Here is a 25,182-nt window from a genome sequence, read left to right as displayed (position 1 = left end):
CGCTTTATGCACACGTGAGGGAGAGTCGGTCAGAGGACGATCGGTATCTGCCCCGAGCATTGATTTTACGTCGCGTTAGCTTGCCCTGCAGTGGTCTAACGCGCCACTCTTTCACCTGCTGCTCGGCATTCGCATCTCGACAAACAGTCCCTGCAGCGATTCTTCGCTCCGGTGTTGGGTCAATGCTATTCTTTACTGTCGCCCATTGTTCACTGCACCGTGCGCTAACCAACTTTTTTTTTTCCCCACAGTCGATCGTTCATCATTGGTAAAGCAGCGGATTGTCAAGTGCAATTTTTCATCGGTTTAACGTTTCTAGGTGTGACCGAGAAAAGTTGCGATCGCTTACTTGTGTTGGGTGGATTTTTTCTCAGTAGAGCTTACACCTGAATGGATACCGTATTTTATCAACTACGATTTTCATTTTTTTTTTCAACGGTTGGTTTGACTTTACACAATTTTTATCAAAGTAAAAAAAAACTGCGATGGGGCTTTTTTATTCCTGCAACAAATGAACATACTGATAAAAGATGTGCACAGTCCTTACTTTATTTTTTTTATTTATTATTGTAACACACACCCACATACACTGGAGAAATCTTTTGTATTAATTTTTTTTTCACGATTACATTTTTATATTTTACTGAACTTCCAGCCCGTCGTTGTGTAACAAAGTCATTGCACGAAACAAAAAAAGTAAAATAACATAAACAAGCTCGCCTAGTTTTAAGGGCCCAAGCCTTGCACAACTCAAGAGAGTACTTTCAAAAAGATTTAACTGCGGTTGAGGGAGAAAAATAAAAATCAAGCGAAACCAAAACACAGAAAGGGATAAACGCTGGGGGTTGAAAAAGGCCGGCCCTTGCCGAGGAGGAGGCAATTCGAGTGAACGTACCTTTATACATAGGGAATATTATACCTTTGCAAGTATTCCTTAACACGTGGATATTATTTTTACATATTTATTGATATGCATGTGTGTACGTGCAAGTCACCGAGGGTATCATATGCTTCTGTCTCTGGCTTTTATTCCTTTCTACTGAAATCTCGCAAAGGAAAAAAAAAAAATAAAAAAAATAGACTCGTTTCCACCAAACGGAGGCAAGGTGAGCCGAAAGAGGTCAGTAGTCAGTGTCGTGTAGATGTTGGATAATATATAAAGAAAGGGACAAGCTGGCGTGAGGAAAAAAAAGTCGGGGGTAAGGGCATTCATGCGAAACTAAAGTTTGTGCCGCGCTGTATTCCAGAAAAAACATTGAAAAAATGTCGATAGATCTTTTTTTTTTCTGTGGTTTTATTTGAAAAGGCTCGAAATTTTGGATGACTTTTTTTGGGCTTCGGTGTGTATTTTGCTTGGAGCAAAGAAGGGCGTCAGCTCTCACTGTGGATGGAAGACTGCAAAAGTAAGAAGGAAAAAAAAAAAATGATAAAAAAACACGTAAAGTGGGAAAAACGTAAAGACGCGTAAAAAGTCGGGGGGTAAGTAGACCGGAGAAGAAGCCAAGGAATAAGCTGCGTATAGTGGAAGCGGAAAATTTTCAACGTTGATAAATAATGTTATTATGGGATTAGCCGATTACTTTCACCGCGAGATTGAAAAAAAAAAAAAAAAAATTTAATGACAAAAAACTTTAATTTACGCAAGAATCTGATGGAGCCGACGACGACGGCTTAAGAGTGAAAAAGCAATAAATTTTTAATCACCAGTTGCACCTTATTTCAGAAAACGGTCAAGTTACTGAGAAAAAAAAAATTAGAGAGGCTAATAAACATAGTGTAAAAATCAGCATTTTCAAAACGTCGCGATGCATATCTTATATCCAATAACCCATGCCGACTCTTATTTTTCAATTACACTAAAATCATCAAAAAAATCAACCACGCAGAAAATTAGTCAAAAGACAAATAAAAACAAATTCCATTCTGTGACAAGTGCACCCAGTTAACGCGTTGACAGAGAGAGGGAGAGAGGAAAAAAAAGGTAATGTAAGGATACAAAATTAGGCAATGCAAAGAGGGAGGGGAAAAAAAGGGAAACCGAGAACAAAGAGCATCGGAGTTAAGTGGTGTGCCAAAGTGGAGTATCCGCAAGGAAGAGGGAGACCGGGATAAAAAGGCCAAGAATGTATGGCATTGATTTTTCATTCTCTTGTACGAGGCTTGAAATTTTTCCATCATCCTTAAAATTGTACTGAACTTACGAACATACGTGCAGTAGAAGTAAAGGATGTTGACGGTGAGAGGAGTTAATAGTGCCTACTCACGTCGAGAATAATGACCAATAAAATATGAACGAAGCATCCGTATGCTCGACCTCTTGATTTTCGAAGACGAAGGTCCAAATGTAGGCTCCGCTTGCGAATTCACGTCAGAAATGTACGTTCTTGGCGTACGAATCGGCAATGAAAAAGTATAGCCGTAGTACCTACCTAAGGAAGAGAGAGAAAAAAAAAATTGCTTTATGAGTTTGTCGTATTGGCACTTGGAATTTATATGGCACAGAGGAGGCACGCTCATGAACTATTCATCGCAAAGAATTGCAAATTGAATTCAGCACCGCGATTTTTTTTTTTTTTTTTTTTTTTTTTTTTTTTTTTTCGGTAACGCCTCTTCTTTCCTTCACCACCGACTACTATCGCTCTCATCAAGGCTGTGGCGGTTTACGGTGCTATATCTAAAAGTGCAGTGGCGCCTCGGTTGTGTATGTATTGTAGGCTTCTTTTTATCCCGCTGTTGTAGTGGAAAAAGGTAAAGGCGGCGCTGATGAAGCGACTCGACATCTTTGGCACGTATTTTTATCCCTCCCTTTCATCGTTTCTTGTGTTGAAATCCCGAAGCACCGGAAGGATACAACTTTTTTGAAAACGCCTTCATCGCACAGAGTAAGAAAGTCTTTCATTTTTTATTTTTTATCCATGAACACTTAATCCTTATTTCTATAATATTCATGTTTTTATGATTATTTATGAATTAAAAATTTTTTATTATTCGGATATCTCTAAATTATGTTCAACTATATAATGACCATGTGGAGATAAGCATAAGAGAGTAGTTCAATACATCTCAATAGATTATGATATTCGGTAGGCCACATTTTTCTCCTACGATTTAGTAGATGCTGTTGATAATGATCACGTGTGGTAAGACACAGTAGCTACTTAGTCGATCATGATTGGTAAGGCACAATTTTCCTATGATTTAATGGATGATTAAGTAACTTTTTTTGGTAGGACACAGTAAAGTCTTTTTATTTAAGTAGATTACGACTGGTGTAGGTCAGACAAAAGTTTTTTCAAGTAAATAATGCCCATTATTTTTTTTAAAGTCGAGGTAGCTCCATTACATGTGAGTATATATACTTTCTCTATGGTTAAGTAGACAATGATCACGTGTGGTAAGACACAGTAACTCCTTAGTCAATCATGATTGGTAAGGCACGATTTTCCTATGATTTAATGGATGATTAAGTAATTCTTTTTGGTAGGACACAGTAAAGTCTTTTTATTTAAGTAGATTACGACTGGTGTAGGTCAGACAAAAGTTTTTTCAAGTAAATAATGCCCATTATTTTTTTTAAAGTCGAGATAGCTCCATTACATGTGAGTATATATACTTTCTCTATGGTTAAGTAGATGATGATCACGTGTGGTAAGACACAGTAGCTACTTAGTCAATCATGATTGGTAAGGCACAATTTTCCTGTGATTTAAAGGATTATAAACATTTTTTTGGTAGGATACAGTAAAGTCTTTTTATTTAAGTAGATGATGACTGGGGTAGGTAAGATACAAAAGTTTTGCTAGCCATAAGTAGATAATTTTTTGAAAGTCATGATAGCTTCATTACATTTAGTAGATAATAAACGTGTTTGGTAAGACACGAGAGTTTCCCTATGATTAAGTAGATGATGATCGTGTTTGGTAAGACAAAGCAGCTTTTTGAGATTTCAGTAGATGATGATTATTTTTGGTAAGGCACAATAACTTCTTTATATTCAAATAGATATTGACTAGGCTTGGTAAGACGCAATACTTTTTGCTACCTTCGAGTGGACTATGGCTATTTGTTGTAAGACGTAGAAAATTCTTCATATAAATAAATAGTATATGACCATCTGAGGTAAGACAGAGTAGATTCTATACAAGTGAATAAAAATCATATTCGGTAAATAAAATAAAATCCACTTTGGTATGTTAACAAAATACGAGTACATATAGAACTTAACAAAATATAGCATGATGGGAACATGAAAGTGCATATGGGAGTGAATCAGAATTATTCAACCTACGATACTCAGGTGTTGTTGACTGTACACGATTCGAAAATCGATTACAGAGGGTATTGTTAACATAACTAAAATACCAATGTTTGAAGTCGATTACGGGCGCAACAAACTCTCTAAGCCCAAATGCTTTTCGAAGCAAAAAATTCTTCCATCGTTCAAGAAAAACTTTTGGTTTTTTGTTAAATTTTCCCACCCATCAGTTGCGTCTAAAGTCAGTGATTGAGGTTTCTTCGACATAAACAAAATCACCCTCAAAACCAGAACAAGATATGTATTGACCTCTGCGTAGGACTTTGGTCCTTAATTTCATGCCCCAAGAGTTCAGTATCCAAGTCTTGTTATTGTTTTTTCACTTGACGTCTAATTGTGCCCCCTCGCACGATTCCTTAAGCCCCTCTAGTTATTACTTGTCGCTCCATCGACGAGTCATCGGGTATAATCGTCGGAGCCGGCTCAACACACGTTTGACCGCGAAGAGGATAGAGTTGGAAAAAAAAAAAACAATCAATTGGCCTTTTGACAGTACCCATCGGCTGGAGAGAGCGTAAATGTAATAATTTCAACCATCACCCCAGGGTGGGGAGAAGGGGAAGTTCCTAAAATTCAACGCTACGGGGGGAAGCCAAGGGGAAGTCGTAATCTAAAAACTTGGATCCTCGTACAACTGAGTATGCTTCAAAATACGTACATCTACGTACGTATGCACGTATGTTTACATACCAATGTACATCTAGTATCCCATTGGGTGACGTATCAAAGGCCGCGTGCGCGTCGGATACAGTATACCTAGTAGAGGTAGTAGCACCCATTATAACGCTGGAGTGGAAGGGAGCAGGTGCGCGCGCGCGAGGCTGGAGCCAACGACGAAAGAGAGGGTCGACGGCGGCGGTGCGGGCAGGCACACTGATAGGAAGTGGGAAGCTAGTGGCTGGCGTTGGCTAGCCGGAGTTGACGTCGCTTACGTGCACGGGACGGTCGCCTTCGAGGATAATCGTCCTCATAGCCCGACCGCAGCATCCGCAAGCTCTCGTGTGTACCTAGTCGCGTGTGCCATCGACGGTTCATTGGTATAGAAATTTTTCAACTGTAGCTTTTGTATCTATCGCTACCTCTCTACGACCGGCTGTGTATACCCGACAGTCTGTTTGTTGCTTTCGCTCGTGTGGCTCCTGCGCCAGTGATCCCCTTGTGTCCAGTTATAGTCAAGTCTCTACAAGGACCGGACAAATATACGGTGTATATCACTTTCGTTGTACAATCAACGCGTGTGCTCGCGACAATGGCATACCACGTCAACGCATTGTCGCGGATCGCGGCGACTAAGGTATCCGCCTCGTACCATGGATTCGAGTGTTAGTGTATTTGTTGTTGTGCGTTTGCAATTGCCGTATGCCAGTTACCTTTGTCCTGCCATTGTCAAAGGTGGGCACTCGTCGACCGCACTCGGATCGATCGGATAATCGCCCGCTCATTTGAACGGATTGGCGCGAACGCGTATTTACTACCACGAGAGCCTGTGTTGGTGATAATTGTATGGTGCTGCTGGTGGTGGTGATGGTGGTTGTTGTGCGCGCGCCGTAATAAAACAAGTAGAAATAAATATAATAAATATTATATATTTTAGTGCAATACAAGTAGTGCTGGTGCTGGTTGTGGTGGTTGTGGTGATAGTGGTGGTGCAATAAAAGAGGGTCCAAGGCTAACGGGGAACAGATACTTGCACGAAGGCAAGAGGATACATAAATAAAGGGCCGGAAGAATAACCAACAGGGGGAGAGATATCACACCGGCGCTGCTCCTTGCGTGTATACGTTTCCATATATATATATTATACAGAGACACGTATACGCGTTGTGTCGTGTACGCAACCGATCGATACACACCTCCTCTTCTCCTCCGCATTGGTGAGTGGATTTTCATCCTATGCTTCCTCGTCATTCTCATTCTCATCGTTCCTTCTTCAATTCTTTGCTCGCTCCCGCCAAATCACAAAGGCACGCTCTCAAGCTCGACCTTACACACGTACCCTTCCGTTTATAATGATACACCCTACTGCAATCGTCTCCTTGATCGTTTCTGTGTCTCTCGTGGCTCGTTAACGTGTCCATACACGAAAGGTGGCCTGTGTTTGGGGCCCTCGACGATTTTCTCTAGGGGCTCGTTAAGTGCGCTGTTGAAAAAGAGAGAGAGAGAAACAGGGTCAAGAGCGCACTGAAAGCTCCACGCGGAGAGCCCTTTTCGCCTCCCCTTCCCTGGAGTTATCGGTCGAATCTGTTCTTTTTTTTTTCGTTTCCTCCCTCCCCACCCCCCCTTCCTGCCGTTGTCACTGATGATGTATGCGGCGTTGCGTGTCCCTGTATACTGGGCTTCTTCAGTAGAACGAGTCCGATTTGGTAAGACGGCCGTGTAAGTTCTAAAGTTTCCTCGGTCCTCCCCCGAACGGAAGCATTCATCGCTTGTTTCCTCTCTCTCTCAACACCTTTGAATAGTAATCGTGTGTACACTTTTTTCATCCCTTCTGGTGGGATTCATTGATTACAAGAAAAAAAAAAAAAAAAAAAAAAAAAAAAAAAAAAAACGAATTACAATACAGTGAAGCAAAAACGTCATTGTTCAAGCAGCAGCAACTGTGTTGCAGAGGCGCACATCACGTAGCAGTGCTTGAGGAACCCTCCCTCCTCCCCCCCTCAAAAAAAAAAGAAGGGACGCTGGCATGGTGCCAGAGCTTATGAGAAATATATTTGCAAAATCACCGTCGAAAGAGAAAAAACGCTTGTCCTTAAATATGATTAAAAATTGTGTGACATACGTGTGTTTGGGGTAAAGTTTTTACTGTGACAAAACAAGGAAAAAAAAATAAAATAAAATCAAACACAGTGTATCAAGGGGAAAAGGAGCTCATCGTTATTTCACGAGTACGTATAGCTCCTACGTCCATGTACTCTCTCCTTTCGTGCTCCTCTTAACTTTTTTAACAATCCACCCAATCATCGCTAGATGTGCTCTCTACAATACGTGCCTGCGGACCGTCCAAGCTCTCGCCCGTTCGTCTTTTTTTGTTTCTCAAAACCTATATCTCCCCACCCCCCTCACTCTATCCCTCTTTTTTTTCATTCTAAAACGAGCCAAGTTTCCCTCCCTCCCTCCCTGCTGTTACGCAAGTATTGGCATTGGATCCTGAGTCCCCTTTTTTTATCTCGTTATTTATTCATATTTTTCCTTTCTGGCGCAATTAACGTGCGCTGCAGGGGTCAAACTTTTTTTTTTTTTTTTTTTTTTTTTTTCTACCGAAAAGTTGGACAGCCGTGCATGAGTACTCGTTAAAATCGAGATGAAAGAGCTTTAGTTATTGGCGAACAATGGGATTATCGCTGTTTCATCGTCCCCATTGGTTTCTGTGCCGTTAACGCATACACGTGCACGTTGAAAAAGTTACGTCGGTACATCCAAGTTGCCAAAGAAAATTACTGGAATTTTTTTCCCTGCACCTCAAAGCGATCACTCAGAGCCATGTTTCTACATCCTCTGCACGGGTAGAAAAAAAAGTCAAATTTTCCTAGTTTTTTTTTTTTTTTTTTTTTTTTTTTTTCCTTCTGTAAAAACAGGAGAGGAACGCCAAAACAGTCTTAACATATAAATGGGGGCTAAAGAGCACGCGCGCGCCTTTACAAACGAAATTCCCGACCGCCCACCGACATGCGGCCGAAGCTCCACTGCATCGTTATTTAGCGGAGAGCACATAAAACACACTCGTTGTTTTCTCCGGGAATTTTCTTTCCTCTGCGCTATTACGTGGGCCTGTTTTTTTCTATATTCGTTCACGAGCTGGTGAATTTTCTCTCATCTACAACATTGCTAACATTCCCTTCCTGTACGTAATGGCAAAGCGTAGGCTTTGTGTTGGTTTTTTTTTGTTTTTTTTTTTGTTTTTTTTGTTTAATCTCACACATCGATCAGACCAAGTAATTGGAATACACTGTGAACTACAGGGCGATAATGGGGGAGTGGCCTCGTTTAATGAGGTTTCAGATTATGGATGCTGAGCAGTGCACCAGCAGTACGTGTTTTTGCTTCTTTAGCAATTCTAATTTCTTGCTGTTTTAGAGGACGCTTTTAGGACACGCAGGGTACAAAGAAAAAAAAAAAAAAAAAAAACAACTTGATTAAACCCGTGACTTTCCACGTATAGTGTGTGCTAAGTTGGGTTGGTCGAGCCAAAGTTTTTTTGCTTCCTTTTTTACGACAGAGTGAAAATCTCTTGCAAGTAGTTTCACTGCGCAGCCCAAAATCAATTCAAACAGTTTTTTTTTTCCTCTTCACGTTAGAAAATAAAAAAAAACAATTGTGCTAATTTTATGGGGTGAAAAAAAAAATACCTTTTGTTTAGTGGTCAACCATCGATAATGACGTTGTTGTTAAAAAAGGTTCGGACACCCAGTAAAGATAAAAGTGAAAAAAAGAATGAGATATTTCAAGTATTTACGTAAGAATAGATTTGCCGAGCTGTAGCGTATCAATGCACGATTGCCAAGTGGAAAACAATAATTGCTCATCGCGCGTGGATGTCTATTTGATACCGTGGATGTGCATAAACACCTGACATAGCTGTACCTCGCGGTATTTCCCGACGCCCAGCTCCGACTTACGTGATAATGAACCCGCGAATACATTATGCCGTACGTTTTCCTCGTCTCGTTGCTACCAAACAACAAAGTTTAATCGAAACAAAAATAAAAAAACCGCTCGAATAATTTACCCGCAAAGTCATGAAATCATCGCGTAATTTTAATCGCTTCGACTTGCGCGCTGCTCGATACTCGAGTTTCAGGATATACTTGTCTATGAAACCGTACAAGGATTCTTGTTTTTGAAATGTTATTGGGACGATTAATCGTATATACACTGGCTTTCGTACGACTCTCGTGTTTAAAAAAAAATGAAAAAAAATGAAAAAATTCCTTTAAAAAACACTTGTTGGTACTTTCAATAAACAATCGATCACAAAAATCTTTTTTTTTTTTTTTCCAAACCACTCGATCTATCTCGCGGTTGAGCACATCCTATATCTAATTAAACTTGAATGAAATCACTGCACGTGACTTAATACGTTGCAGAAAAAAAGTACCAATGCCACCAATGCACGGAGAAACCACACTTGAGAAAGTATGACCATCTTGATGTACATTGTAGACACTTACAACCATACGGGTCCAAAACAATATCTAGATACTACAAGTAAAAAGAAAAAAAAAAAAAAAAAAAAAAAAGAGGCCGCGCTAGAGGCACTCTCGTCAGGGTCAAACACGTATACGCATCGCGATCGAGAGAGCACACCAAGCGCGTGCTCTAAAAAAGGCCTTCTGCTCCGATTTCCCGCGTATACCTCTCTGTGTGTACATCGAAACGCAAGTCGCGAGTCAGATCGCAGCGCGCGATATATATACACATAGCGAAACGCGAGCATATTTGTAACGCACGCGCGTATAGTATGTACTCGCTCGGTGAATCACGTAAATACAGCTGGAGGGAGGCTGTTGTTGCTGCTGCCGGTGTATCGCGATGATGATGATGATGAGCTTGTGGGCTGCTGCTGCGGGCTAAACTTAGCTCTCGCGGAGCCTTCGATTATTTGCCTCGTTACTTCGCCACTGACGAGGTGAAAATTGAAATTTCTCCCGCCGTGGTGTATACACACATTTACCGGTGGATGTGTGTCGTCGCGCACACTCGTGACATTTCACGCTTCGGTTTAACTCTTGCTTCACCGTTACTACATACTTGGGTGATATTTTGGTTTTTTTTTCCCCTTCCGCGCTTGTTTTTTTTTTTCAAACAAGTCGAGTGCATTTGCATTCACGTGGTATTTTTACACATTTGACTCGGTGCGGATGAGTGACGTGTTGCGTTTTTTTTTTTTTTTTTTTCAAACTTCTCGCGATTGTTTCGTATATACTTAGGTATTTCGTTTTTGTACATGGACGGGAGAAAAAAACGCGCTGGCGGCAACTAATTTACTCGGAAAAACAGGTGTGTTTATCAGGGCTTATTCTCTTGGTAATCGGCTTTTCTGGAGGAAAAAAAAAAAAAAAAAAAAAAAAAATTCGAAAGAGAAGGTTCACCACGTAATGTCCCGTCAAACGTACGTATATGCGTGTTACTTTTTTGGATTAAGCTCGACACTGCACGTGTACGAGGGAGATTATCCTGGAGCTCTGCAAAGCCGCGAAAAATGCGGAGTAAAAGAAAACAAAAAAAACGGGAACTCGAGAAAAATGATTATCCAGCTCTGGGTATGGAATCTCCGTACGAATGTATACGGAGAGACCAGCTTCAAAAGTTGCTGTTGAGTGTTTTTTTTTTTTTTTTTTTTTTGCTCGCTCTTTTAGCCTTTTACGAAAGTGTGACTCGTGGCACGTATGCGTAATTTGTACGTGTTTGAGATGCACGCGGAGTTTATGGTGAAAAAAAGAAATTGGTAACAGTGGCATTCCACGTGAACTCGTGACACTAGAAGAGCTACACTTTTTATTATTATTATTATTTTTTTTTTTTTTCTAAATTTTATCATACGTTTTTATTTTTGGATGAGTACTATTGTGGTGTCAAAATATGATACATGCCTTAGAATTCCTGTAATCTCAGCTCCTATATAATATAAGTGTACTCAGGTTGTTTTATTGTCGTGATTTTGTAGAAATTTGAGATCAATAAAAAAAAAAAAAAAAAAAAAAAAACGGTGATAGTGAACCACGTACATCCGTAACCTGAAACATCATATTGTAAGTTGAGAATTTATTTACATTTTTTTTGTCTACTGTTTCGCCATCAATTTTAGGACACATTTTCTAGTATTTTTCATAAAAACAACCGTAATTTTTACCGCAAAAATTCTCGCACCTTCGCGCGTAGTCAAAAAAACGATCAAGTCCGGGTAAATCCAATCAATATTTTCTCGTACCACACACTCTCTCGGCTGTACCAACAACAATACCTCCTCGATAAACGGATTACTCGGCCCCAACCTACCCACTCGCGCATTCATATTAATATCCGAATCGCCGCTTTGGAATCGACTCGTCTCTCCTGTGCGCGTATTGAATTATTTCGCCAATAGATGCACTGATTTACATTCAGATTAAATTAATGTGGAGGATTACAATAATTTTTTTTTTTTTTTACTGCGACTTAATTGCTGGTAAAAATAGAATCTCAAGCTTTTAATCCCAAGGGGTGGCAAGTTAATTGGGCTGTGATCGAGATTCGATGATTAAACGTACAAAAACCAAGTGACTTGGTGCTGGGCATAAAGTAGAATTATAAACTGGAAATTTTCAAACACGATGAATTATAGAAAAAGACGTATCAAAACGCGATTTATCGCTCGAAAGTTTCTTAAAAAGTTTATTCTGTTTTCCTCCTTCCCGCGGGAGGTTTCAAAAATCTCTTCGGTAAGTTTTAATGGTATTTCAGCTCCGAAGATTATTGAAACCCAAACGAAGGAAGTAGAGTATAAGGGGGGGGGGGGGGTACTTACGAAATCGCGAGGAAGACAAGACGAATCGCTGGAAATTTCGGGAGTATAGTTGGCTGCTGCCGTGACGTGGAAAACAAAAGCTGCAGGTTTCGAAAAAAATTATTGAATTTGATCGAGAAGCCGAGGGCTGGATTTACTCGATTGCGGATAAAATATTGGGGACTGCTCTCTTCGATATTGTTCTTATTTAATTTTAGGAAAATAAATAATACCTCAGCTTCAAGAGGCGATAAATCGTTTCGTCAAGATCTTGGGGTTTCGTCAAAGTGGTAAACGTCGATATTTTTATAAAAAAAAGCTGTACTATGGATTTTTAACTTAAAAAATCGCAAAAGGCCCTCGAATATGAGGTTTTCATTGTTTGGACGTGAAAAACAGAAGTGTCTATAACCTGTGAAAAAATAAAGTGTGATCTTAACCCACTTGGGCACAATTGTTTTATAGATTTTCAAACACTTTCAAAGCATTTTTTTTTTTCCTGAGAAAATTTTTCATTCATACACTACGATAGTTGAAAAAAAAATTTGTTTTCACATTGAACATATTGTAAAATATTTCAACACTCTGACTCATTATCTCCAAAATTGTTATTTCCTTTTAATGTAAAGAACAAATTGCTGTTGCTGGAAAAAAGAGGGTTTTTTAGGAAAAGTAATTAATTACTCTTTTAGTGAAAAAAAAAAAAAAGAGAGAAAAAAAAGGTATCCGTGCCCAAGTCCTGCAACTCGATTCAACGGTAAAGTTATCGTCCAGAGTCCATTATATTCCCTCCCCACCACCTGCAAGGCTCGAAAAGCAGCTTCGCTCTCTCCCCGTCGAATTACTTGGATTCGTAGCTGTCCATCCAATAATTCCATAGCCGCTCGATAAACCTCCCTCGCCTCTCACGCCGACGGCCCGCGCGTGTTCTGGCGTTCGAAAAAAAGCACGTGTGCACGGACGATTTTATTTATAAACCGGGTTGCCGGGGGGCCGCCTGTGCCACACACACCCATGTACGAGAACCCCGAGTGCTGGCTGCCTGTTGGAATTTTATGGCTTTTCTACGAAGGGCACTCTCTCTCTCTTTTTTTTTTTTTTTTTTCACTTCCAACGTGCGCTTCTCTCTACAGCGCATCGCACCACAACACAACCAACCGCCTTATTACTCGCAATCACATTGTACTTCGCAGCCTCATTGAATTTTCCCCAAAAAGATGAATCGCCGCGAAGGACGTAGATGTCGTCATTCAACGGCACGTAGCTGCTTCATCCGATTTCTCGGGTACCCTATAGGAACTAACATCGTATCAATATTATCACCCGCGAGATCGCGTTACGGTGATAGAATGGCAAAAAAAAAAAAAAAAAAAAAAAACACCAGTTCCCTTTATGCTTCGCAAGATACTACCAACGAAATGTTACGTGCTCCATCAAAGAGTGAAATTTATAATTAAAAAAAAAAAAAGGATTAATCGAGAGAGGTCACTTCTGCCGCTCGAATCCTAAAGCGGGCATTCAGTGCCAATGGAGAACCCTGAGCTCGCTGGGCGAGAACAAAAAAAAAAGAGGACAGAAGAGCGACGTACGCAGAGAGTTGGGTGTACGTACTAAAATAAAACCTCACCCTTGTTTTTCGGCACCACCTCCTACTCTGCCCGGCCGACCTCACCTTTTCCTCTTCAGCCCCCCCTTCACAGCTCGGACCTCTGGGCGATTTAGCCGAAATCCTCGAATTTAGCTCCTCCTCGTCGATCGATCCCCCCCCCCCCCCGAGTATAATACGTGCCATCTCTGTGTGTATCATGTACACGTAAACTGTTGCCGCTGGGTGTCGGGGTATAAGCTTTGGTTGTTTAGCACCGACACACACGTGTGTGAACAATGAATTTTTGAATTACAAGGATACCCTCGCCCATACGGACAAACAAGCGTTTCTCGCTGGGAAAAAATCATCATTTTCAGCCAATCCAGCGCTTGGATAATTTTTTTTTTTATCAAAGAGAGATCGGCGAAGGAGATTGCGCGACACTCGAGGGGAAAAAAAAGGGAGGGGAGAAGGTGAAATCGCGCGGAACGGAGATGCCTACGCGTACGACGTTAAAGGACGCCATCGTCATGGCCGACGCGTATCGCGAAAGTCGAGTGCGTGTCGAAAGGCTCTTTTATGTCGAGCCTCTACGTGAGCCGCAGGTTTTTTACAAACATGTGTATGGCACCGGCTGACGCGATTTCCATTGGACGTCAGACACGTGGATTAGGTTTAGCGCGAGGAAAGGGGGGTTGGTGCTTGGCAATGGGATGATGTAACACAGTTGTGCTCGTCTGTCGAGGCGCGGCTTTTTTTTTTTTTTTTTTTTTATACCCTGGTTCATCGGTTGGATTTATGGTGGGAGGTTTTGTGAATATGCTCGCGAGTATACTTGATACCTATAATTCATGTGTAGCTTTACGTATCGAGGATACAGGAAGGATGGTACAATATAGTAGTAAGATTTTTTTTTCTTTTCGTAGTATCGCTTTAAGGGGTATGAGGGATGGATCTCATTGTTTGGGTCTTTTCATTGAGATCGACACGTTTGTTAACATGGCTGGAAAGAAAAAAAAAAAAAAAATACGATTGATCAGATGGAAAAAGCATTTTCATGCAATGACGTATTTAAAAAAAAATTTTTTTTTTTCCGAATTAAATGACTCAGTTGTTGGTAAGGTGGCAGATGGTGAAACTCTAAGAGACAGAATAATGAACAAAACTTTCTACACGCAGGTGATGTACTGCACAATTTAGGGGTCGATAAAAAATATAATTGAATATTTAAATAAGCAATTGGTTATCGCACGGTAATGAGCTATATTAACTGAATTATGACACCGTGTCTCGTTAAATGTCGAGTAATCGCGATATATTGTGTCAAAATAGTTGACGAACTAATTAAGTTGTCAAAGAAAAAAAAAAAAGAAGAAAAAAGAAAGAAAAAAAATCACTAAAAGTGCTAAGAAGCATTTTATATTTGGGCAGTTTTAACAATTGGAAAAGGGTACCTAAAGCACTATCCAGAATTTCAAGAAATATGTAAGGAAAAAAACGAATATCCATGTAACTTGGAATTTACATAAAAAAAAAAAAAAATTAGAGATACGGTTTATTAACTCAATTAAACTGTATAAAACACAATATTCAACAACCCGATCTCGTTCAACTCTTCTGTGCAAATAAATCGATCAATTAGCACGATAGAGACAAAGGGAAAGGAAAGTGTATCCTCTTCGCCTTGGAGAATTGCAATTGTTTGTCACGGCGCGGTTCGAGAAGCAGGAAAACTCAACCAACCAGAGATATAGAGGGACCCTTCCTTCTCTCGATCACTATCGTTGCATTGAACCACTCGAACGCTCCATGCCAACGTAACTGCGGTTCAACCCAAACGCCCTGGGCAATCCTCATACAAAATATAGACGACCAAGTTCCCTGTATACATAATGTACAGCCGTTTTGCTAAGGATTTCGCAGGTGTATTGTCTACTCCTCGGACCACTGAGGGTAACTCCAAGCTTTGTTGCATTTCTAGGATCACTACGAGGTTTCTCAGATTACCGGCCCACCCGGTTCCACTCTCGGTCAACTACAGTCTCCATCCCAAAGGCTGCTGGGAATGCCAGAACTTTTGCACACTCGGATCTTTACCGCATCGAGCCGTATACAAAAAAATAAAAGTGCCCAAAAACAAATAACCAGAATTAAAGAAAAAAAGAAGCTAACGAACAGCCTTTCCTCTTGTCTCTCTCTCGTGTGACGACAACCAGCAGACGTGCAAGCCGAGCCCCAGAAGCCGTTTTCCTCCATCCGGCTCTTTACGACCACTATACTACTACTGGGAGGAGGGGGGAGGGACGCGCGTGTTCAAGTCGCCCAGTACTCGCGTGTAGCTCCGCAACAAGCTTCCTTCGTCCCTCCCCCTCCCCTCGCTTTCTTTACCTTCCGTTGAAGCTCGTACTCGGGCTATGTATAGACCGACGAAGGAAATGCACCTGCCCTAACATAATATAGCACGTACAGCAGTTGCATTTCCTTAGCGCGCGTATACCTGTACTCTGTACACACGCGTGCATCAGCTGCCCGGCCTGACCCCACGCGGACCCTTTTCACTTAAACGTGCATATACACGCGCCCCTTGTTTCCCCACCGCAAATCACTGCCGACACTCATAATGCGTAGGTATATGTTTATATACTACCCCGTACATTTATTGGCCCTGTTTTTTTTTTTTTTTTTTATTATTGCAGATGTGCATCTACTTGAGCGCCAACGCCATTGTGAGGAGAGGGGCGGGTTGGAGCGCGTGATTATTAATAATCAGGGTAATGCGCGGCTGTGTGTATACAACCGGAGAGGGTCGGTCGCGCTATACGTGTTTGTTGGGGGCGTGGGTGTGTGTGCATATTATATTCACGCTCGAGTGCCAAAAAAAAAAAAAAAAAAAAAAGGATCGAGTGGAAAATTAATTGGAAACTCGGTGCTTTGTATTGTTTTTCAAAAACAAAGTGTACCGCGTAAGTATAGTAACAACGGAGTGAGCAACGATTTTTTGTGTATTGCGCTTTTTTCTTTTTCTTTGCTTTGCAGTGGAGTTACTTGCGTCTCATTTCGTTCATTGTCGCAGGGCGGAGGGGTGGGAGGAAAAAAAAAAATTATGTAGGTAAGTGGGTCGTGCTAAATTAAGCGCTCCATCCGACCCCATTGCGAGTGTGAATATATACTGGCGATTTTTAACGCGATTGTTTCTTTTTTTTTTTTTTCCACCTTTGGTAGTGACGGTACTATTAACGATATTTCTTTCGATCCGAGAGTTATACATTTGACTTATTGCGTCACGAGAGGGAGAGGCTTTTAATCCCCTTCGCGGTGAAAAAATGCGTTTGGAGGATAACGATGTAACTCATGCGAATATGGACTCAAAGCATTGTCGTTTGCTCTTTATTTTCAATTTGCAAAAACATGCTTGACTTTGGCCCAGTTTTTTTTTTTTTTTTTTTTTTTTTTTTTGCATAATGTGCTCTGATCTTTGGCGTTTTTTATGATGATTTATTCAAAATTTTTCATAGTTGTTGCTTTAGCGTGAAAAAGTGACGATAAACTGCTTTTGGGTAACTAACTTTCAACTATTCGACGTTACCGGCGCACTTGGTCTTTTGAATCACTTATCCACACCGTTTAACCAGATCAGCTCGATTGTATTTTGCGTCGGATGCAGAGGTGTTAAAATCTGTTGCAAGATCCGAGTGATTTTTAATGTTTAAATGCCCGCTAAACCATCCAAGTCCATCAATATATTTTTGGATCACGCAATGAATTAAATGCGTTAGAACAAAAACATCCCTAATACCGACAAACAAATATCGAGCAAAGGACGAGGTAGTGAAGGAGGAAGAGTCTTTTTGTTTTTTAAATTATTCAGGGTGAAAATTTCCTAACTCTAGTCTGTAAAAACGTACAAGCGTGTTTTCCTTTTTTTTTTTTATTCCCTTCGTGACATTGTCATTCGCCCGGGGATTTCCACGTTTCTCGCGTCCTCCCGTTGCAACGAGAGCGAAGGAAAAAGAAGCCGATGTGTCCTCGTAAGTCCTCGTCTTTACGGTTCTGCCGTTGGGGGGAGAGAAGCGTAGGCGCTTGGAAAATGGGTGGGGATGTATAATACGTCCTCGCGCTTGTCCTTCCACGCACTTTTGTTCCCTTTGTACTCAATTTCCAGGAAAAAAAAAAATGGGGCGACTTTTCTCGGAAGATAACTCTACGAAAATGTTTAAAAAAAACAATTGTTATTCCTATTTGGCCAGTTAAGAGATTCAAGTTAAAAACGCAATGTCCCTCGTTTTCTGTGAGCATTGAAATATTCTTGTCTTAAACAAAAAAAAGAGTCAAACTCAAGGTTGTAAGAGTATATTATCCAAAACACCATTGAGGTGAAAAAAAAAAAAATGGATCGGGAAAAAACTCCGCTTGCACATCAGGACGAGGAAGAAGCACCGGGTAAACCCGTAAACACCCGCCACACGTGCCCTAACTCCGGTGTAGTATAGTCTTGGAGCGGGAGTTATTGATTTCCCGCTTTTCCAAGAAGCGCGCGCCTGCCCGTAAGGAGCAACGAAAAAAACTGACGCCCGTACACACCAGAGAAAGGGAACGTCCCACCTGGTCTTTTATTCCGTGTATCTCGAGACGAGGGAGGTCCAGCCACTTGCACCCTCCTTATATTCTTCCCTCCCGACACTCGCGACCCTTGCTCCCTTTGTTCTCACCCGTGCGAGAGTAGCTGTACACACGCGACGCTACACCACTGCTCGTATATATGTATATTGTTCTGCTGGTGACACGCGATACATCCCCTCTCCCGTACAAATGATAATCATAAAATTGTTAGGTACTTACCCACGCCGTGTCGAGTATCGCATGTCACCGATATTGTTCGAGACGTGACGAACATCCAAGTCGACCGAAGCAAGTAAACTTCGTTTCCAAAGCTCCTCCCGCTACAGTGGGGGGTCAAAATAGATCAACTCTCGAGCTATACCCGAGTTCCGGGGTCCCGTTCGCGGTGCACGATAACTCGATACTGGAACATATAGATCGATCCTTGTGGCGTTTTCGCTTTTTATCGATGCGAGTGGCAATACCCGAGGAACAAAGGACTCTCGCGAAAAATGACCTCAGTCCAAGGACTTTGGAGGACGGCGTAGGGGATCATCCGGAGACTTCAAGATTATTGTCCCCGAGACTTATTTCCCGTGGGACTGTTACAGGCTACGGCACAACGCCACCGCCTCTACGTCAAAGGGATGAGTACACAAGCAAACAGCAAGTCGAGCTGGCAATGACGTGCTGTTTGAGCCGAGAAGATGTTACTGCGTCTTGTTCGAGACGCGTGCGTCAGCGTATAGTCAACCGCAAGATATCCTGCGTGGCTGAAGAGCATCCCCCACGAACAAAAGTTGACGGATACGACGAAAATCCTGCACTGCACGCGTGGATTGGATTGACGTCGTTGTTCCCCCTTTTGCCTTGGATCTCCTGTGTATAGCTCAGAAAATCGTACTATCCTCTGGTCGTTGCTTCGTTTGTGATGACTACTTATTTATATGCATATTTTTTTTACTCAATCGCAATTAGTTCTTTGAGTATTCCCTATGACAAAGTCGAATGGCTTGAAAGAAAGAACAAACTTTGGGCTTTGGGGTAGAAACACAAATTGTTCTCGAATCTATTACCTTGGAGATCTGAGATATATGTTCGCAGATTATTTTTCGAGTTCAGCAAAGAAAGGCTTTCAAAATCATCCATAGTCAATTAAACTTTTAAAGTCTTGGACAGTTAAAAGTCGTTTGGAGTCATCGAAAGTCAACGAATGGTTTCAAAGTCATCAGAGAGATTTTCGATAACTTCAAAGTATGGCGAAGTTTCGAAATGACTTTGAAACCATTCGTTGAAACTTTGAAATACGCAACACTTAAACTCTGATTTAACCTTCGTAGCGGAGATAGGTTTAAGGCCGTTTCAGCATTAATATCGATTCATAGCCTTTGAATCTATATAATCAACTGTAAAAGTTGACTATGAACAAAAATGTGTTATTGTCTCTACCAATATGAAACACAATGTACAGTTCCAATTGATTATCAAATATGAAAAAAAGTAAAGTATTCATCACCAGTTATCATATAAAAAAGACCTTCGTAATGTTCAATCTGGTTACGAAATGAGTTTTTAAATCGTCTCTATAAATTTAAAATAATCACAAGTATACAACATACTGATGTAGTGGCCAAAAACTGCTCACAATTATATACGACTATTCACTTTTTCGTAGCGTATTTTCACTATTTCAGTAAAAAAAATAATATTCATATGCCATGTTACTTTTTTCGATAGGATTAAGATATATATATATATATATATATATATATATATATATATATATGTCTTATTAGTTTACTCTTACTAAACATTCTTTTTCACTATTTCGCTAGTGAAAATCTTGTTCACCGTAAGAGAAAATTTACGAATTCAATAACTTTGACAGCAACGACATTCATCGCCAAGTGATAAAGTTTGAAACATCTGCAAAGCCAAAAACCACAGCGAATCATGGATGTATTTGTTCGAGCGTCGAATTCGTCGAAATTGTATACTTGCACGTGTCTATACTACCTCCGCATGTATGTGTATATAATACATAGTTTACCCGGGGCGACTCGCAGCAGCCGGGCATCATCCGTGTCGCACGACGGCTACAAAATACTACCCATCGCCGCTCCTTTACAACCGCGTGGCTCTCTGCGCTCGTCCCTTTTTTTTTACTTCTGCACCCCCAACCTTTTTCCACGAGCTTGCGCCTCAAGCCTCGTTTCCCACCGTCCAATCGAGACCGACGATTTTTTTACAAAACAAAAAGCTTCGATCAATCCACTGGGAGAGAGAGAGTAAATAATCAAAACTGTACTGGGCTACAACGGTAACCTGGTGCTGTTAGCTCGGCAATGCGTATTTGTCGGGCCAAGTTCCTCCCACTCCTCGTTGAACTTGTACACGTACCATATTTTACGATCATCAGATCTGCAAGTATCCGTTCAGCTGAGAAAAATTCCGAATTTCAGTCGTAAGTTCAATCGTACCATCCTGCATTAACAAAACATTTCAAAATCACCCCATATACATATAGCAGAAGTAGGGAGAGTTGGGGCAGCCCCGAGGCACCACTTTCTCAAAGTACCCCCCCGTGATCTCGCTGAACCGGTTACTAATCCATCACCTCGCGATTATCATCACTCCTCTGGGGAATAAACTGTTTACGTATTCTCTTGCTACTGTACGTAATCAGTTGGTGCAGTACAAAACTTGTACCCGAGGTTACTTTTGGTTGAGTAAAATCATCGGTATTATTACGAAAAAACAAATCATCATTGTGGTCCCCGAAGCTAACTCGCGATATGATTTCGAAAAACGAGAGTCCATGCAGCTTCCTTCAAAGAAAAAATGAAAGAAACCATTTTCCAGTTGGCAAAGTCGATCTCGAATCCCTCGTCCTCTCTTGGCAGACCGCAGCGAATTACGGTGATGATCGGTTATATTCTCGCCACGTACCGGTTCCCCCTGCCATTATGCCGGAACTCGTCTCTCTTCGACTTCTACAGCGCCTCCTCGTATATAGCTTTTCGATTCCCGATACACAGCACGCGATCGACTATTTGATGGTATATTGCGTGTGCGCCGGATGTGCGAGTCTCGGCGTGTTTCCGGCTTCGTCGTCCAGTTATGGGAGGCCAGTGTGTACCGGTGCGCAGCCGATTTCGACTACAATTTTATCATCGTACCAGAGAAGAGGACGGGACAGTTGTTGAGCTTTCGTCCTTTTCATTGTTTGTTATTGCTGTGGAAATCAAGTTTATACGTGCATAACTGGATGAGCTTAAGAAAACCACCACCTGTACATCCTTGACCGAAACTCTGCTCAAATGTCAATTTCAGCACCTAATTGAATCGACGCACCAACGACACGGTTACCTCGCGTTTTAGTCGTGCAAATTCCATTGAAACAGTTAGACATTTGCTGTGCAATATCAGATCTGCCAATGATATAAATGAGTTATTGTCAAGACGTATCTACTTAATATGGTTATCATCAATGAAATGATATTTAATAAAAAGAGACATTAAATAATAATTTCCATACTTTTATTCCCGTACATTTCGTGCCATTCGGCAACTGATGTCAGTTGGCGCTGTTTCAAAGTGCATTACGGAGAGAAAATATACGCCGTCGATGATGGCGGGAATTATTCTACATCGCTTCTGTTGACATTTTAAAAAGGTTTTATGAAATATTTCTTTCAAATTCCATTCAAGTGTATCCGGGCGTTAACTTTAGTAGCAAAAATATGCAGGTCCCACGTAAGCCCGTATATGTGCAGTCATGTCAAACCGTAACCTACAGATTTAAACTTTGAATTCAGGGATGATCACAAGGCCAATTGTTTTTTGGCAATCAAACGTAGAGACTTTTTTTTCCCCCATCCAAATGCAATAGTTGAATGGTGCTTCAAAGGCTGAAAAAAACAAACTCGATCCCAAGAATTGAATTAAAATTACAAAGGAGATAGTTACAGGCATATTGTACTTTGCCTGCCTTTTACGACAATTTTCAATAAACATCCAGTCAACCAAAACCACGATTACAACAAATCCACACGACCACTCGTTCACTCTGGGCTGCACTAGGATATATTCCGTGCCGGGGAGAGAAGAGAATACGCCCACTGGAACCCAAAACGAACGTCACCTAATGGCTAATCAATGGACGTCAAGATCGCGATCGGCAATTGAAATTCCTCGCACGCACAGATATCGAAGCTTTTCCCTCCACGAACCGTGTACACACTGTACTACACACCTGTGTCACCGAGATACACATGTCCGGAAAATTAAAGGACCGCGTGCGCACACGACGTAGAGCTTCGGAGGAGTAGGAGGGGGGGGGAAGATGAGAATCGCTTGACCTCCCGTTATCTAGTCCCTCCACCCCGCTCCGAACCCATTCACCGTGTGTCGGCAAGCAAACAGGTGAAGTGGGTCGTGCGGTGTATAGGTACGCCCAACCCCTTTATACATACTCCCTTATCGCTTCGAGAGCTTCTTTCGAGGGGTCGAAAGAGCTCCGATATGCTGTAGCTTTGTCGTCCACGCGTGAGCTTTTTCACGCGCAGCTGCCACCTTTCATCCTCATTTTTATACGTAAAACATACACGTACATGCCCGTACCTTGTCTACTTTTTGCTCCCTTTCCTGTCTTCGGCCGATTTATCACTTGTAAGAACAATCATTGTCCTGCTTGCGGGTCTGCACGAGATAACCTATACAAATCACCGATCCTTTTTTTTTTCAACCTGGTATTGAAATCCACATATATATACCGGTTTGTCAACTTTCAAAATCGATGATTTTTCAAAGTAAATGATGAAAGGTGATTAAATTTTAGGGTTTAGTCGGATGGCGCGGGAACTATCGTAAATCTCAAAGCTCATCTTTCAACGCTATCTCCAATTCATTCGGATTAAGTATACGTTTTCCATGACCTGAACGAGAGCGAATACAAATAAAATAGGAAGCCCAATAGAAAGCATCGAGCATTTTCCAACTCGAGGATATAAAAGTTTGTGTCGCTGTTCATTTTTTCAAGTGCGACTTGAAACTTTTGTCTCGACTTTTGTATACAAGTAAATGGATTCTTTGGACACTCATCACCCGAGGAATCGAGATAAAATAATACACAAACATTTTTTTTCTATGTCATTAAATTTTTTAACATTCACTACATGCAGGACTAGAGTTTTTGCTGGATTTTAAAATATCCATGCAAAAACATTGTCATTTAAAATTATTGTTATAAGCACAATACATGATGCGTTTTTGACACGAGACTGCATAATGTACAACCGGAGGGGCTGCGCACTCTAAAGTCTCTTTGCGATTTTTCAAGTCTTAAAGACTTTGAATGACTTGTAAAGTCTTTTCTGAACGACTTGAAGTTGTAGGCACCTTTGAAGTCCTAATAAAACATCTACAGCGAATGACTTGAAGAGTGCGCATCAGACCCTCGGCATAACTAGTCACATTGAAGGTCGATTGTGTTGGATTTTATTATTCAAAAGCATAGTTTAACACGATAAACACACGCGAGATTAATCTAAAAGCAGTATGGAATTTTCAAGTTCGTACGCCTCACGCGCAGTCGATTCGAGGACGTACTCGTGCGTCAGCTTGTTTAAGTTAAACGCGCGGAAAAAAAAGGTAAAAGCAGCCAGCTCTCTCTCACCATTGGAATTTAGACATTGCACGACGGAGCGCATCAAGGATTCACGAGAGCCCGATGCCAAACAGAGAGAGAGTCGTCGAGCCGTGCTTGTGCACATTTACTTACGGAGGTAAATGCAGCCGTAGACGGGGAGTTGGAGTGTACCGAAGCTCACTCTTAAATCCAATGTCACGGATATCGCAGTGGAAAATAAAATTATGCGAAACACGTATGTTGATCCAAACGGACGTAGTAATGTTTTTTTCTTAAATTAGATCCCAATTCGAGAACGCGGATCGAGTAATGAAAAAAGTTGTTTCGGTCATATAAAATCATGGGAGACCCTATACGTACTAACTGCAGGTTCCAAATGGCAACGCGTCCCCTTTGACCCAATCTCTTTCATTTCAAAAAAAAAACTCCCTACATTCCGACATCTCGGCGTGAACACCAGCAATCGAATAAATATACCCATGACGATATTGCACTCGAGACCCTCTCACTGGGACTACGACCTTCGTACATTGAATGCGCGAGAGTACATTTGCGTGTAGCGTCGTGCAAACTCTCTCAGCTGAACCGTATAGCAACGTGGATTAGATCTGGGATGAGGTTCGATATTGTTACCGAGTCCGAGTGTTATGGTGTCCGATATCGCAGGGACGTGTATAGCTTAAACTGAAATAAAAGGAGGAGGAAACTTGCGTTGCGCGTAACTGTAATGCGCTCAAAAAGTTGTTGATTTTATATTTGGCATTGAAAATAAACAAAGCATTGACTATTGTTTTCAACATATGTGCAATCTGCGTTTTCATCAGTACAAATATAATCCAATCTCACATCTCGTCGAACTTTTGTAAGGCTTAGTTAAGTTAAATGCTTAATTTTACGGGTGTACCTAGTGATAACGATTGTAATAAAAACCAGACCAATATTTTTGTTTTTACTTGAATACAATGAAAAAAAGTCAATGTAGTAGCCAAACTGATGCACGTACTCTGTTTCACGCGATAGAAGTTTTGCTGTGGCAAGTAGACAGTTAATAAAAATTTGATAGGCACGTTTGGATACACTCCGAATTTTAATGACTGTATCGGTTGGATTGACAGTCTGTGGCAAACTTTAGCTGGTCAAAAAATTACCCGGGTATGACTTAACGTACACACTTATCGAATTTATATCTTTGTCGCCTACTAGAAGCTCATCTCATACCGTTCGTACGAAAGGAGGGATCGTGAAATCAGCCATTTATAACATTGATGTCAGCTCCTATGTAATATATTATATGTCGATGTACTATCGCTACTATACATATGTTTTTCTTGTTTTTTTTTTTTTTTGAATGTTTTAGTCTTACAACTTGAAGGCGGACAATGGGTTGCTTCGGGAGCAAAGACAAACTGAGTAAGGAGGACATGGACTTCCTTAAATCGCACACGAGATATGACGAGGCCACCATCAAAGAGTGGTACAAAGGATTCAAAGTAAGTTTAATAAAAAATGTCAATTCCTCTTGCAATCTTGTAATCGGCACAATCCAC

General features: G+C 41.1%; 2 protein-coding genes across 5 annotated transcripts in view; both read left to right on the top strand.

The window, feature by feature from the left end:
* Nca (neurocalcin homolog) overlaps nt 1-25,182 on the top strand; it is a 139,502-nt gene that overhangs the window by 67,271 nt on the left and 47,049 nt on the right. The gene's annotated exons all lie outside the window — the stretch shown is intronic.
* Nucleotides 1-25,182, top strand: part of LOC106646663 (neuronal calcium sensor 2) — a 120,373-nt gene that overhangs the window by 63,399 nt on the left and 31,792 nt on the right. The window contains exons 1-2 of one of the 2 annotated variants that reach the window (XM_014362743.3): nt 5,266-6,189; nt 24,993-25,125. In XM_014362743.3, coding sequence (XP_014218229.1) covers nt 25,015-25,125 — 111 coding nt within the window. In that variant the 5' untranslated portion in view covers nt 5,266-6,189; nt 24,993-25,014. Of the gene's footprint in view, nt 1-5,265; nt 6,190-24,992; nt 25,126-25,182 lie in introns of those variants that run through there. The other variant, XM_014362744.3, reaches the window with a different exon arrangement.

This window comes from Copidosoma floridanum, unplaced genomic scaffold, assembly GCF_036245765.1.
Source record: "Copidosoma floridanum isolate Cflo_tuat_1 unplaced genomic scaffold, Cflo_Japanese_pri ptg000012l, whole genome shotgun sequence".
Lineage (NCBI taxonomy): Eukaryota > Metazoa > Arthropoda > Insecta > Hymenoptera > Encyrtidae > Copidosoma > Copidosoma floridanum.
Note: the sequence above shows the minus strand (reverse complement) of the source record. Positions and strands in the feature narration are given on the sequence as shown.